The sequence below is a fragment of the Drosophila elegans genome, unplaced genomic scaffold, assembly GCF_018152505.1.
Source record: "Drosophila elegans isolate 14027-0461.03 unplaced genomic scaffold, ASM1815250v1 contig_208, whole genome shotgun sequence".
Classification (NCBI taxonomy): domain Eukaryota; kingdom Metazoa; phylum Arthropoda; class Insecta; order Diptera; family Drosophilidae; genus Drosophila; species Drosophila elegans.
The window spans coordinates 26,019,935-26,035,258 of NW_024545578.1; the positions used below are offsets into that span (position 1 = coordinate 26,019,935).

The following is a 15,324-nucleotide window of genomic DNA, read 5'->3' on the forward strand; positions in this document are numbered from 1 at the left end:
TAAGCTGCAAAGTACCTGAAATCACTGAAAATAAATATCTGAACCCACGATTTGTACCTGAAACTGTCTGTGATATTAGATTTAGGTTTTTGTGTGTTAATCAGTGTGATGACCTTCAAAGTATACTAAGAATTAAGAGTGACGCCACTGGGTCTGACAATATAAACCCTAAATTCATAAAAATTCTGCTGCCAAAAATCCTGCCATACATAACCTATACCTTTAATACTGTACTGAAAAAATGTACTTATCCGGACTGTTGGAAAGCGTTACCATACCTATCAAAGGTATTTGAGAATCTCATGGCTGATCAAATTAATAAATTTATGTCCGACAATGCAATGCTTACTAATAATCAGTCTGGTTTTAGGAAAAACAGAAGCTGTACCTCAGCGATTTTAAAAATTGCAGACGATATAAGGGAACAAATAGACGAAAACAATGTCACACTCTTAGTTTTACTGGACCATAGTAAGGCCTTCGATACAGTAAACCATAATGTCCTTTGTGCAAAACTAAGTTATATGCTTATGTTTTCTAAAACTTCTACCTACAAAATCGTCGTCAATCTGTTGTACTGTCTAGCGTTTCGTCTTCATATGAAAATGTTAATTGTGTTGTACCCCAAGGGTCTGTGCTTGGTCCCTTATTGTTTACCTTATATGTTAATGACCTTCCCAATGCGTTATCTGAATGTAATGTACACTTGTATGCTGATGATGTCCAAATATATGTGAGTCGTCCTTTAAACAGAATAAATGAATGTATAGATGTTTGTAACAGAGAACTTGAACGTGTAAATGGCAACTATGGACATGGGATCAACGCATCAAAATCAAAATGTCTTGTCATAAGTAAAAGAAAGATAATTTTTAACAATTTGCAGCCACTGAGTATGAATAGCACGCCACTTGAGTACGTTGATACAGCTGTAAACTTAGGTTTTACATTCAACAGAACTCTTACCTGGAATGATCATATTACAAAGTCTGTAGGGAAAATTATCCGTAACTAAAAATTGCCTGCCCACCCATATACGTTTACTAATTGCTAAAACCTGCATCGTTCCATCGCTATTTTATGGAGTAGAAGTGGTTTCAAACTGTGACACTACCAGTAAGAACAAAATTAAAGTTCTATTTAATTGCATAGCCAGGTATATATTCAACCAACCACATAGAGATCACGTATCCGAATTTCGCTGAAAATATTCGATATCTCGCTAAATGAATGGATAAAGATGCGAAACTTAATTTTTCTGCCAAAAATTATTTTCCAAAAAGAACCTTCGTATCTTTTCGAAAAACTTCAATTTACATCCTCTAGAAGAGCAAAAAATTTTACTTTCATAAGACCTAGATCTTTGACATCCGAAAGACAATTTTTAATTAATGCTATTCGATCATGGAATCAGCTCCCAAACCATCTTAAAAATATTAGCAGTGCCACGCAATTCAAAATAAAATTATTCACGCACCTTAAAAACACTATTACGTTAGTTTTTATGAAAATTAGTTTTAAGTATATTGTAACAATTAAATATTTGCAAACTCTTAGTGACTAGCGCAAATACAAATATGGATGGCCGATTTTGCTCTGGTCAAAATAATAAGTACACTAAATTTTAAAAGACTTAACCTAAAACTTGCTATTAAAATATATTCGAGTTAAAAAAATTATTAAGACCGGCCGAAATACGCATTGCACCCTTGAAGAAACGAATATTGCTGTAAATCTTCAAAGTTATGGAAAAAGTCTTCGGAAATTGTGGAAAGTCTTGTACGCTTGGTGAATTTGGTTCATGATGCATTAAATCCAAAGTTTTTGAATAACAAGGACGAAAGAAGAAATCTTTACAATAAACAGATACCTGCATCGTCAGACTTGCAAAAAGGGATTCAAACAAACACGATATCGCAAAAAGCTCTAAAATGTGGTAACGCTTTTTCAAGTTCGAAATATCCTGGTTTCACAGCAGGGAAACAAGTCGGCAGAACCAACATTTTAAATTCATAATCTGTAGCTTTTATAGCTTTTTAACGTTCATGCGGACATATAGACCGATCAAGAAAATATATATTTTATAGGGTCGGAAACGCTTTTTTCTGCCTGATTCGTAGTTTTTATACCCTTGCAGAGGGTATTATAATTTCAGTCAGAAGTTTGCAACGCAGTGAAGGAGACGTTTCCGACCCTATAAAGTATATATATTCTTGATCAGCATCACTAGTAGAGTCGATCTAGCCATATCCGTCTGTCCGTCCGTCCGTTTATATGCAAACTAGTCTCTCAGCTTTAAAGCTAACTGCATGAAACTTTCCCAAAAGTTGTCTTTCTATTGCAGGTAGTATATAAGTCGGAACGAGCCGGATCGGACGACTATAGCATATAGCTCCCAAAGGAACAATCGGAAAAATAAATGAAAAAAATTATATCTTTGCTGTTTATTAATTTTTTGCTTAGTTATTCGACATTTTGTAATGGTAAAATATTTCCGATATACGGTTTAAATTTCATCAAAATCGGTCGACTAAAGCATATAGCTCCCATAGGAACATTCGGAAAAATAAATGATGTATGTGAGAGTTATTTCCGGCCAGAGATCCAGCAGTAATGGTGCAATTTTTAATTTGAATAAAAAATCAATTTTGCATAAAAATTACTGAAGCGCAGAAAATCCTGGTCGCAGTACCTCCGTGCATTGCTCCTGGATATCTGGCACGAAAAAACTCCGACGTAAACGGTGATCCCTGTCCCTTTTTTGGTAACTGTGGTGGTCTTCTTTGTCGTCCAAGTCGTAATTTTGAGCCACGATTTTTAAACTGGTCATTATAATTTTTATGGCTGTAGAGAATTCAATTTAAGATTAAAGTAAGCCAACTTATCTTAAGTGCAACTTTTACTATTTGTTAAGTTTTTTTTTTCGATTTAAGTTATTTTTAGGTGTAGAAACAACTTTTTTAAAAACTTGCCAAAAATGTATTGTTGTATATCTTGTTAGTTTCGTAAATCTTTGAAACCGTTCGAAATTTCTTTTTTGTTCCTGTAAAGCCAAAGGGTTTTAAGAAATGCCGGTCGTTAAAAATTGGAGTTATCTGATTTAGTAAAGTGTTTTATTTTCAGGTATCGCAATGATGAACTGGTAAATATTAATGACACCGATCATTATAAAGGCGGTAATTCAGAGAATGTTGCCCTCGTAATTAAATCTACAGAAAAAAAAGACATTGGAAATTATTCATGTCAATTATCCAATAACATTGGCAAAGGAATTTCTGATCAGAAAATAAATCTTGACGTGCAATGTAAGGTAATCGTATATTTTAATTACAATATTTACATTTATTTTTTAATTGTAGATGTCCCGAGTGTAGAGATTTTAATGATACCAGAGGGTCCTGTAAAAGAAAGCGATGAGTCGAATGTCACCTTATTTTGCAACATTTTGGACGCAAATCCTCCTGTTCTCAATAAAGTGAGGTGGTACGCTAACTCTACGCTGCTAAAGGAGCTTCCGGACTGTGAGGAAACAAGAGTATGTAGTTTTTAAAAATGTCTTTACACCAAAAATCAAATTGCCATTAAATTTAATCGATGCAATCGGCCTACACTCATTGACAAGTTATTTTATGTGTGAAGACCACAGGTTTTGAAATCGTATTGTTGGTTTTTGGCAGGTGGTCACGGGTTTAATTTAATTGTCTTGTTTTGCTTGACGTTTGGTTATGAGGTAAACGTTTTTTTGCACTATTAATTTTTGTTTTTTTTTTTCAGTATTGGGAAATGACTCAGTCAACTGCATGTTCTCAGCGATTTAGCTCAGATCTTTAGTACGGTGTTAGCATTCTTAGGCACAATAGGTTTAAGAGCACTTCGGCTATGAAAACAAACTTTGCTTTACACTGGTGGAAAAAACGTAGCAAATCTAAATATTTTGTACTCAATTTGAATATTTTTTGCTTTGATTTTTATACATTGCGGTTTTCAGTTATTGGTGACTTGGTTTTGGTGTCTTTCTGTAGTTTCATATTCGTTGCTTTTTGTTTCATATTCGTTTTCGCATTTCTTTTGGCGATTGCATTGGCCAACTATTTGGAAGTTTCCAAATCTTGATGTGCATCAAGTAAGCAGAAAAACTTTTGTAATCTTAACTTTTTATACCCTTGCAGAGGGTATTATAATTTCAGTCAGAAGTTTGCAACGCAGTGAATGAGACATTACCGATCCTATAAAGTATATATATTCTTGATCAGCATCACTGGGAGAGTCGAACCAGCCATGTCCGTCTGTCCGCCCGTCTGTCCGACTGTCCGTCCGTTTCTACGTAAACTAGTCTCTCAGTTTTAAAGCTATCTGCATGAAACTTTCACAAAAGCTGTCGTTCTATTGCAGGTAGTATATAAGTCGGAACGAGCCGGATCGGACAACTATAGCATATTGTTTCCATAGGAACAATCGGATAAATAAATTTAAAAAAATTATAATTTTGCTGTTATTTAATTCAGTTCTTAAACATTTAGTAATGGCAAAATATATCAGAATTACGGTTTAAATATCATCAAAATCGGACGGCTATATCATATAGCTCCCATGGAAACAATACAAATTTATAAAATTTTTTTTTGATATTCTTGCAGAGGGCATTATAATTTCATCCGAAGTTTGCAACGCAGTGAAGGAGACATCTCCGACCCTATAAAGTACATATATTCTTGATCAGCATCACTAGGAGAGTCGATCTAGCCATGTACGTCTGTCCGTCTGTCCGCCCGTCTGTCTGTCTCAGTTTTAAAGCTATCTGCATGAAACTTTCCCAAAAGTTGACTTTCTATTGCAGGTAGTATATAAGTCGGATCGAGCCGGATCGGACGACCATAGCATATAACTCCATAGGAACAATCGGAAAAATAAATAACAAAAATTATAACTTTGGTGTTTTTTTTAATTTTTTTTAATTCTTCGAGATATAGTAATGGTTAAATATTTCAGAACTACGATTTAAATTTCACCAAAATCGGACGACTTTATCATATAGCTCCCATAGAAATATTTAAAATGTATAAAATAACCTAATAATTGAGCTGCATATCATCATAGCTTCAATGTTTAAACGTTTTCAAGAGTATTTAGTTTTTGAAAAAGCTGCAAGGGTATATGAACTTCGGCCTTCCGAAGTTCGCTTCCTTTCTTGTTTAAAATATATTATGAATGTGTTTTGGGAATGAGCCGCATTGTCATTCCTTCTCTGCGAGCCTGAATGATCGGTAGGCCAGACTCGGCTGATATGCATGCGGTTGGAGAGGTTTGAAAATCGTAACGGGAAAGAAAAAAAAAAGAAGTTCCGAAGTTCATGTACCCTTGCAGCTATTCATGAAAACATTAAAATTATGATTTACTTGAAGCTGTGATGATTTGCAGCTCAATTATTTGATAGTTCCTATGAGTTTAATAAAATTAAAAGCGTAATTTTGAACAGTTAAATTATTAATTAATCAAAAAGAATTTCTAAAAAAAAGTAACAAAATAAAAAAGTAAATTTTAAAAAAAAAATTTGTTTAATATTTTAATTGTCCCGAAGGGAGCTATATGACAACGAAGTCCGATTTTTATGAAATTTAAACCACAATTCTGAAATATTTAACCGTTGCCTTATGTCGAAGAACTATCAAAAAATTAAAAAACAGCAAATGTATAATTTTTTTTCATTTAATTTTCCGCTTGTTCCTATGGGAGCTATATGCTATAGTCGTCCGATTTTGATAAAATTTAATCCGTAATTCTGAAATATTTAACCATTACTATATGTCGAAGAACTAAAATAAAAATTAAAATGCAAAGTTATAATTTTTTTTTATTTATTTTTCCGATTTTTCCTATAGGAGCTATATGCTACCGTCGTCCGATCCGGCTCGTTCCGACTTATGTACTACCTGCAATAGAAAGACAAGTTTTGGAAAAGTTTCATGCAGATAGCTATAAAACTGAGGGACTAGTTTGCGTAGAAACGGACGGACAGACGGACATGGCTAGATCGACTCTCCTAGTGATGCTGATCAAGAATATATACTTTATAGGGTCAGAGATGTCTCCTTCACTGCGTCGCAAACTTCTGACTGAAATTAGAATACCCTCTTGCAGAGGTTATATAAAATAAAGAAGTTGTTCTGCTAAGCTTAAATCAAGTTAGCAAAACACCCTTCTTAACTTGTTTTAACTTAACTTGTTTTTAGCTAAATTATTTGTGTCCGTATATTTTTTATCAAAGAATAAAATTGTCGATCGTGTCGATGCTAAATTACGTTAGGGTTAGGGTTAGTTCTGGCTCAGTTATTGGCTTATGACACTACATTGTTGGCCTTATTCATTGCTCATTTATTTTATAATTACACGATTTTATTTAAGTGCGAGCAAGACAACAGTATAACGATTTCAAAAAAATACTAGACGGAATTGGAAAAAAAAAAAAATTAGATAAAATACCACCGGGCATGCACCAATACATCAATGAGCAAAATTGTATTTAAAAAGTAAAATTTTGCTCATTCATTGGAGTTGAAGACAAAACGAAATGAAAAAGCTAGGCTTAAATGTATATGTCGGAACATCGAGTTCCTCAATGATTTCTGGAGTGTTGCAAGCCGTGCGCTTTCTCGGCTGTGACATTTCGTAACCTTTCAGTACCGCACCTCGATCGAGACTGCCTGATCTATCAATCAGAGCTCCCTTTTATACAGCCCTAATTGGTCAACATCCTCTTGTTCACACACTTAACCAAATACCATATGGCCGTCTTTTTTACTCGCACCATGTCACAGCGAGACTGCACATAACGGACCTCCGTTAGGCTCAACGCAACACTAACACACAGAAGCTCATATAAAGAAAGGAATGCGAAGGGAGGAATAAAAAGCAACGAGTGGCATTCATAACATAAGCTTTAATTCTAAGTAAAAATGTAATTCCAAGTTAGTCAGCTTTTTATGTTAATTCTTTTTTTAATAGCGTAATACCACGAAAACAAAACTAAAGATCCGACACGGCCATCCTGATATTCCTAGTGTCCTAGTGTGTTACAAATTTTAAAGAAAATACTAAGAGTAATTAGAAGGTACCGTTCAATCTGAAACGATCATAAAAATAATATAACGTATTAATACGTCGCTCGTTATTACTTTTTCCAATATTTACTAGTTAATTAGATTATTCGTTTGCGAAGAGCCTTTACTAGAAATCGATTCCTAAAGATTTGAATACCATCTACAACAAACACATCACTCAGGTTTCCACCACTAATTAGGCGCCTCACCATAGCCAGGTGAATACATGACCATGTATGTACCTACGGCAACCTAGTGGCTAGAGTTGATCTAGGTGTATGATTGTACAGAATTTCGCATTGAAGTCCATCAATGCCACATCTTAGTTAGAATCCTCTAACGGACTCTCGACGTCGCCTTCCACGTCGCTTGCTTCATTGGAATCCACCAATAAGCTATCATCATTTTCTATTCTCTCATTACATATGTACATCTAACTCTCTGGGAATCTCTTCAATAGGCATTTTTCTTAAAGCTTCGTGCGCGTATTTATACGTTCGTTTATTAGTTGGTGATTTTAGAACATAGCGGTCGCCTTCAAGTAACTCTGACACTAAGAATGGGCCTTTAAACTTATTATCTTATTTGGTCTGATGCCTGTCTTCGTTTTTAAGCAAAACATAATCACCAATTTTAAAACTTTTAACTTTACATTTGTTTTTATCAAATCTTTTCTTTTCATATTTAGCATTACTTTCAATATTTTCATGGCTTTTTTTCTTACAGTGCTTAAATCTACTTTGTTATTTTCTTCACAGAGGGGTAACATATTAAAAGGTCTCGCTTCTTTTCCAATTGATAGTTCTAGAGGGCATGCTTTCGTAATTCGATTTACAGTACAGTTTATGGCCAATTATATCTCGCCTAAAGCGTCCTGCCAAGTACGCTGACTACTTTCTACGGCAGTCAGCATACCTTTCAGGGTGCTCATTACTCGTTCTACTTGGCCGTTTGCACGGCTGGTTCCCGTTGCAATTAAATGTAATTGTATTTTTTGCATGTTACAAAAGTCTCCGAAGACTGCTCCGGTAAAACTCCTTCCCTGATCTGCTATGATTCTTGCTGGAATGCCAAACATAGATATGGACGATTTGACTGCTTCGGCACAACTTTCACTGGTAATATTTATGGTATGGTGCAAATAAACAAATTTAGTAATGGCGTCAATCTGAACTATAATATACTTCTTTTGATCCCCTTTGCCACTTAATTTTCCTGTTATATCTATGTGAATAGTGTGCTATGGAATATCTACTTTTGGTATAGGGTGAAGTTCAATTGGTAATTTACCTGAGGGTGGTTTTGTTAATTTACAGGTGATACAATTACTTACTTATTATTGTCGAACCAGTAGACCTCATGCATCTTATCCAATGTCTTTTCCCACCCTAGATGAACTATTGCCTCATGGACGTGGTTTACTACCGACCACCTAAATGATCTGGGCACTACTGGAAGGCTGCGCGTCCTACCATTTCTTTGAATTATGCGGAAAAGTAATTCATTGTTTTGTCCAAATCTTCTCCCAGTTCTTCATTTGAATTCTTGAAATAATGGATAAAGTTTCTTCACCTCGTTGCTGCTCAGCCAGCAACCAATTGTCCGATATTTCGGCCAACGAAACACATTTGTTTTCAGGACTGGGATACAATTTAGTAGTTACCTTCGGTGGCAACGGGTTGCGTGAAAAAAATCTACGTGGGCCATTTGTGCACCAGGTACATATTTTATATCGAAATCAAACATTTGCATATAAGCCCACCACCGTTGCACTCTTGGTGTAAGGCTTATTTTATTTCGCGTAGCTTGCAGAGAATTACAATAGATACAACAAAATGCCGGCCGTGTAGTGTCGGAAATGTTTCATAGCGTTAAACACGGCTAGTGTTTCTAACTCGTAAGAGTGGTAACGTGATTCAGTTGCAGATGTTTGTTTACTGAAATATTCAATGACCCTAGGTTTATTGTCGATTTTATGAAGTAGTATTGCACCGTAGCCATCCATGCTCGCGTCAGTGTGCAGTTCAAAAATTAAAAGCACCGACGAACTGTCGAAAGTAGGACGCCAAAGCGATAAACTGCCTTACTTGTGTAACTGACTGCGGACGGGGTAGATTGACCAAAGCATGTACCTTTCGTGGATTGGGTCTAACTTCGCCATCTTTGATTTGAAAACCTAATTAACCCACGCTTGTTTTTAAAAAGGAACATATCGCGATATTAAATGAAAAACCAGCTTGAGATAATAAGCTTAGAACTGTTCTTAATCTTTCAAATGCTTCTTCTTCTGTACTAGAGGTTATTAAGATATCATCCATATAAACTATGACATATGAATATGCCAGCTCACCTAACGCCTTAATTACCGCCCTTTGAAACACAGGTGCCGCATTCTTAAGTCCGAAAGGCATTGTTAAGAACTCAAATTGACCCTCTGGTGTAACGAATGCTGTACGTTCAACTGAGTTTGGATGAATCGGAATCTGGTGGTAACCGCTTGCCATATCCAAACACGTAAAATACTTTACCCCACCTAATCTAGCGATCTGATCATTAATAAGAGGCAAGGGAAACTTTTCTGCCACTGTGTTCGATTTAACTCGCGGTAGTCTACACAGAGTCGGTCAGATCTGTCTTTCTTTTTTACCAGAAGCATCGGACTAGCAAATGGAGAAGAGCTAGGACGGATGATATTAGCTTGTAGTAATTCATTTATTCTTTTTCTCACTACTTCTTTTTCCTCGATACTGAGTCTGTATGGCCGCCTTTGGACGGTCTTATTTGGATTAATTAATCGAATATGAAACTCTGTGGTTGTCACTCGACTTTTGGGGAATCCATCTATAAATGCGTCCGAGAATTCATTCAAAATGCACAATAAGCTTGCCATATTTACACCATCCAACCAGTATTGACATTTGAAAAATTAAAACTATTAATCAAAGCAGAACAGGTATTTATAGATACAGTTTCAAACAGTTTAAATTTATCGATCGTTATTTATACGCCAAAGCCCTGACTTAGAATTTCGCGGCCAATTATTATACTATAATTAATATAACTATCTTGAACAACATACAGACTAACTTCAAGCGTGTACTCGCTAATAATGACATTAGATAATATTTGTAACGTACTAGTTACCGTATTATTTCCTATCCCTCTTAAGCAAACAACATTATTGGTTCGTGTGCCGGACAGGTATTGGGATACCGATTCTTTTACGAGGGAGCACTCTGCTCCAGAATCAAAGCAAAATGGATACGACTCACCGGATGATGTCAAAGTGCTTATTGGTCCTGATACGTTACACAAGTTAATACGCTTTTCTTCTGATTTGCCCTGGATTTGTGAAGATAGACGTCCTGGGCAAGCCGATGCAATATGTCCTGGATTCCCACACCGGTAGCACGTAATGGTTCCCCTGTTAGCGTCGATCGGTCGGCTGGAAATTGTATGGGCTCCGGGTTGGTTTTTTGAGCTGCTTTTTCTTGCGTGGCAGTCGACGATCTTATGACCGATTTTCCCGCAGAAGTGATATTTAAGTGGTGTTGTCAGGCGCGGCTTTTTGGCCACAGGATTCTCCAAAGCAATATAGTTTCCCTTATTGACGAATGCGAATGCCTTAAACTCGTTCTGCAACTCTGCTCGTGTTTTAATGTCGGTCGTAAAGAATATACGTAGCAATCTAGAGTCTATTTGGGCGGTACGCGCTAGAACAACTGACAAGGCTATTTGTTCTGTCGTCATTGATTTCCACTTGGCCATCAGAGTGGTTAATTGACGGCTTCCATAAAGGGATAAACATTCGCCGGCTTTTGGGCGACCGTTAAAAACGTTGAACACTGTAGCCGCTGTAGTTTCGTTGCCTTCGAATTGTTGCAGAAAGAGTTCTTTGAACTGGTTCCAGGTCATTCCAGAATAACTAATTTGGGATAGCCAATTGAAAGCGCTACCCTCCAGGGATTTACTCAGTGCTATGATCAGTGCGCTTCCATTTATAGGTTTTTCTGACACTATCAGGTCCATTTCATTTCATTTCCATATTTTTCGATACACAATTTTTTTGATTACTAGTAATTCTTACGCAGCTCTAGCTTATTTCAAAACGGAGCCACGTCCACTCTAACGAAACACTAAGCACGTCTGTCACTTAATTCTGAGTCATATTATACATTAGTTGATATACTCTGTGTGTGTGTTTTTATCATATCTATAGGTAGACACAAAATTTCAAAAATCGAGCTATCATTTTAGAAGTTATAGGGTTGTAAAGTCCTTTGCTGCCGCTCTGTCGGCCCTCGGCCCCTGCTATGCCAGAAGTCGCTGATATAGAGAGACAGAACGAAAGAACTGTAAGCGGGTGAAGGGGGGAGCTGCACTCACTTAGCTTCTAGTGTTGTCTATGCAGTTCGCTAGTTGGCGCCACCTAAACTTCGATTGTTTTGCACGAGAAATACTTAGTTTGAAGTTGGTTGGCTGAGTAACGGGTTGGCTGAGCCGGGAAACTAGTTAGCAGACAAAAAAGTTCTTTTAAAAAAAAAAATTTTACGGATAACAAAAGACAAATTTTTAGTCAAACATACTTTGTATTCGTTCAATATTAGTAGATTAGCTATAATTATAACAAAAATGCGAGCCGCATTTTTTTTCTTGAACGAATAATTTACAGATAAATAACGATAAACTCCCAGTTAAAAAAATGTTCGAGAAGTTCAATTTTTGTAGGGTTTTGTGCTAACTTGATATCAAATTGATATTTAAAAAAAGTAGTGGCAAATTTTTTTCTTTCACGAATTATTTACAGATAGATAAAGGCATGTGGTCGATAAAAAAAAAAGTTTTTATCCAAATCGGCAAACCATTTCATAAGCTGGAACGATCAAATAATCGAGACAAAAATTATCATAGCTTCACTGTTTACGCATAAAAAATTAAGATGTTATAAAGAATATTTCATTTTTCCAATAACTGCACGGGTATATTGTATAAACTTTGACTTGCCGAAGTTTGCTTGCTTTCTTGTTTTTTTGATTTTTAGCGAGTAAAGCCTGATGGAATTCCAGGCTGTTTGCTAGGTAATTTGAAATTGATTTCGATAGTAAAGGGTAAACAAATGTAGGGGAACTCGACCAGAGAGTTACTTCTTGTTTTAAATAAAGTTTTTTTTTTAATTTGTAACGTACACACTTAGGCGTACGATACAATTTTTGAATAATAATATGTTAGGTTATAGGTATAAGCGTCAGACCGTGAATATTAAATATTAAGTTAGTAGTATGTAAGTTATAGGTGTAAGTGATCCATAATGAATAATAAATTTTAAGTTGAAACTGAATATTAAGCTAAGTTCCGAACCCGAGTGGCAACGCCAGCAGATTTTAGTGGGTAAGGAAAAATACTAGAAATTAAGGAATATGCTAGAAATCCCGAAAGTGGGAAAAAGGGAACGTGGGGTAGGTGGTCTCACACCGATCGAGCAGGCGGTCTCTCGTGCCGGAAAAGTAGAACGGAGCGGACGCGCCTCCCTTAACTCGCTTGACGGATAATTCGAGTAACGCCTCGACCGCGCGAAGGCACGCGGTTAATGAAGAAGTGAACTTGTGAGTGTGTTTGAGGTTAGTGTATGCAAAATTCCTATCCGTCAGGCAAAGACGGTGTAGCGGACTCATAGGAAGACAGTAGATAAATGGAAAGATAATAATAATAATAATAAAACAAAGTAAATTCCATGATCGTGATTCTTTTTATTTATAGTAGCCTAGCTCCCTTCCTCGTAGTGCATGTGACCTGTACGTGGACACCCGGCCCGTCTGGTCCAGTATCTTGGTTCCCCACATCGTAGCATTTGAGACCCGACGTGGACACCCATCCCGTTCGGTCTAGTATCTTAGATTCCCCCCTCCCTCGTAGTGCATGGGGCCTGTACGTGGACATCCGTCCCGTCCGGTCCAGTATCTTAACCTCACTCCCCGTAGTATTTGGGACCTGTACGTGGACACCCGGCCCGTCTGGTCCAGTATCTTGGTTCCCCACATCGTAGCATTTGAGACCCGACGTGGACACCCATCCCGTTCGGTCTAGTATCTTAGATCCCCCCTCCTCGTAGTGCATGTGACCCGTACGTGGACACCCGGCCCGTCTGGTCTAGTACCCTAGTTTTCCTCCTCGTAGCGCATGCGACCGGCACGTGGACACCCGGCCCGTCTGGTCTAGTACAATAGCTTTCCTCTTCATAGTGCATGTGACCTGCGCGCGGACATCATTCCCGACTGGTCAATCGTACCGCCATCCTTTCTCCTCCAATCCCCCCTCGTGTCCGACAAATCCTATCCGGCTTGGCCTCGCCCGAAGGTCCAGCCCGGTGGATTTTTGGCATCCGATACATCGAGAACGATTTGCGCGCGACGCAACCCCACCCGGCATCCCCATACTCGCGAAACCGTTCGTCTGGCTTGGCCTCGCCCCAAGGTCCAGCCCGGTGAATTTTTGGCCTGCGACACGCGGAAAGCGACTTACGTGTCCCAATCGCGGAAGTGATCAGCGGGACCATCCGGCGTCCCCATACTCGCGAAAACTGTTCGCCTGGCTTGGCCTCGCCCTAAGGTCCAGCCCGTGGAATTTTTAACCCAGGAGCAAGGTACGGCGTGACCAACTCCGACACCAACTCTCTCTCTCCTGGCGTCTATGAGAACCTTCGGTGTGACTCCCCAAACGACTCATTCACTCGTTGAATGATACTCTCTAGTCCGGTGTTTCGGTGATTTACAAATTTCTTGTAAAGGACTCCTGGATCTGACTGAGATCTGTACCCCGGCCAGAGAGCATCCTTACAAGTGGCGCCCGAGCAGGGACACCGAGACTAGCTAGAGAATCACCCAAGTGGCTTAAAGACCCACTGAAGAAAAGGAAGGGTAGAGTCACCCGAACCGATCTCCGGAAGGATCTAGAAGACTTGAGAAGGAAGTTCACGCCAAACTAAATCGAAGAGGATAACCAATGATGAGTAACCCTAAGGAATCTGACGGTGAGTACGAAGAAGCCGATTTTGTTAAGAATCCAGGTATAGGAGTCCGCTGGATATACGCTCGTCGAAAAGACGAACTCAGCGCTCTCGCCCTGGAGTTTGGTTTTAAAGCCGACGGAACCGTCGAGGAGACCAGGAAGGCATTCGCCAACCTCGTCAACACAGGGTCGTTCCCACAAAGTGTGTGGGACCGACTGGCTCAGTTGCAGGTGCAATATAGTAGCCGGGCCCCAAGTCCGAACCCTCCAGGCAGGAACGGTGAGACGGGACAGTTCGCAGAATCCCTCACCATTCCCATGACGGCCGGAGCCACATCGATCGGGACACCAGCCCGCCATCGAGGGATCCACCCAGGATCGACGCACGGTAGCTGGATGCCACCGGTAGACGCCCGCTTACCCGCCGATCTACAAGGACAAGACACACGGAGCAGCACGGCTCCAACTCAACATCTGCTCCCCGAGAAGATGCACAAATGGAATTTACGGTTCGATGGGAGTTCAGATCCGTTGACTCTCATCGCCGCGCTCGAGGAAAAGATGACGACTTACAGGATAAATCCAGAGGAGGTGCCCCGCGTTATGTCCGAGATCTTGGAGGGCCCAGCGGCACGATGGTTTCGCACGAGCCACCTACAGTCGGCCTCATGGGGAACTTTCAGGAGGGAATTCCTCGACTTCTTCCTACCACCTCGATATTTCGAGCGGTTGGAAGATGAGATACGGACCCACGTGCAGCGGAGAGGAGAGCCTTTCAAGACCTACTTGATCGAGCTCAGAACCAAGATGCAGCAAGCCGGTTATCGAGAAGAGGAAGAATTGTACCGAGCATATGAAAACATGGCTCCGGAATACCGACTGTATATTAAACGCAGTGAATTCGCGACTTTGACACAATTGACTCATATGGCCACAGAATATGAGAGTGTCAAACAACTCGAGACGACTCGACGAGAGCCAAAAACAACTATGGACAGGAAGCAAGAAGAACCTCAACTTCGCCGATCGCCGAACCCATTCCGGAATCCGGTGAATTCAACGCAGACAGGACATGTGACCCATCAGATGATCGGTCAAGGAACCTCTCGACTAGATATAAGACGGGCTTGTAATCGTTGTGGAGAGAACGGACATCTCCAAAGGAACTGCCCCAACCCACGTCGGGATTTCTGTTGGGACTGTGGGCGACCAGGAGTTTTAA

General features: G+C 39.1%; 1 protein-coding gene across 16 annotated transcripts in view; it reads left to right on the forward strand.

Annotated features, from left to right (window-relative positions):
* The window catches only part of LOC108136874 (hemicentin-1), a 160,477-nt gene that overhangs the window by 78,626 nt on the left and 66,527 nt on the right, over positions 1–15,324 (forward strand). For all 16 annotated transcript variants that reach the window (XR_005977235.1, XR_005977236.1, XM_041708293.1 and 13 more), the window contains 2 exons: positions 3,124–3,305; positions 3,360–3,535. Coding sequence is in view for 14 of the 16 variants with exons in the window: in XM_041708293.1 (XP_041564227.1) it covers positions 3,124–3,305; positions 3,360–3,535 (358 nt within the window). In the remaining 2 variants the exon portion in view is untranslated. The remainder of the gene's footprint in view (positions 1–3,123; positions 3,306–3,359; positions 3,536–15,324) is intronic.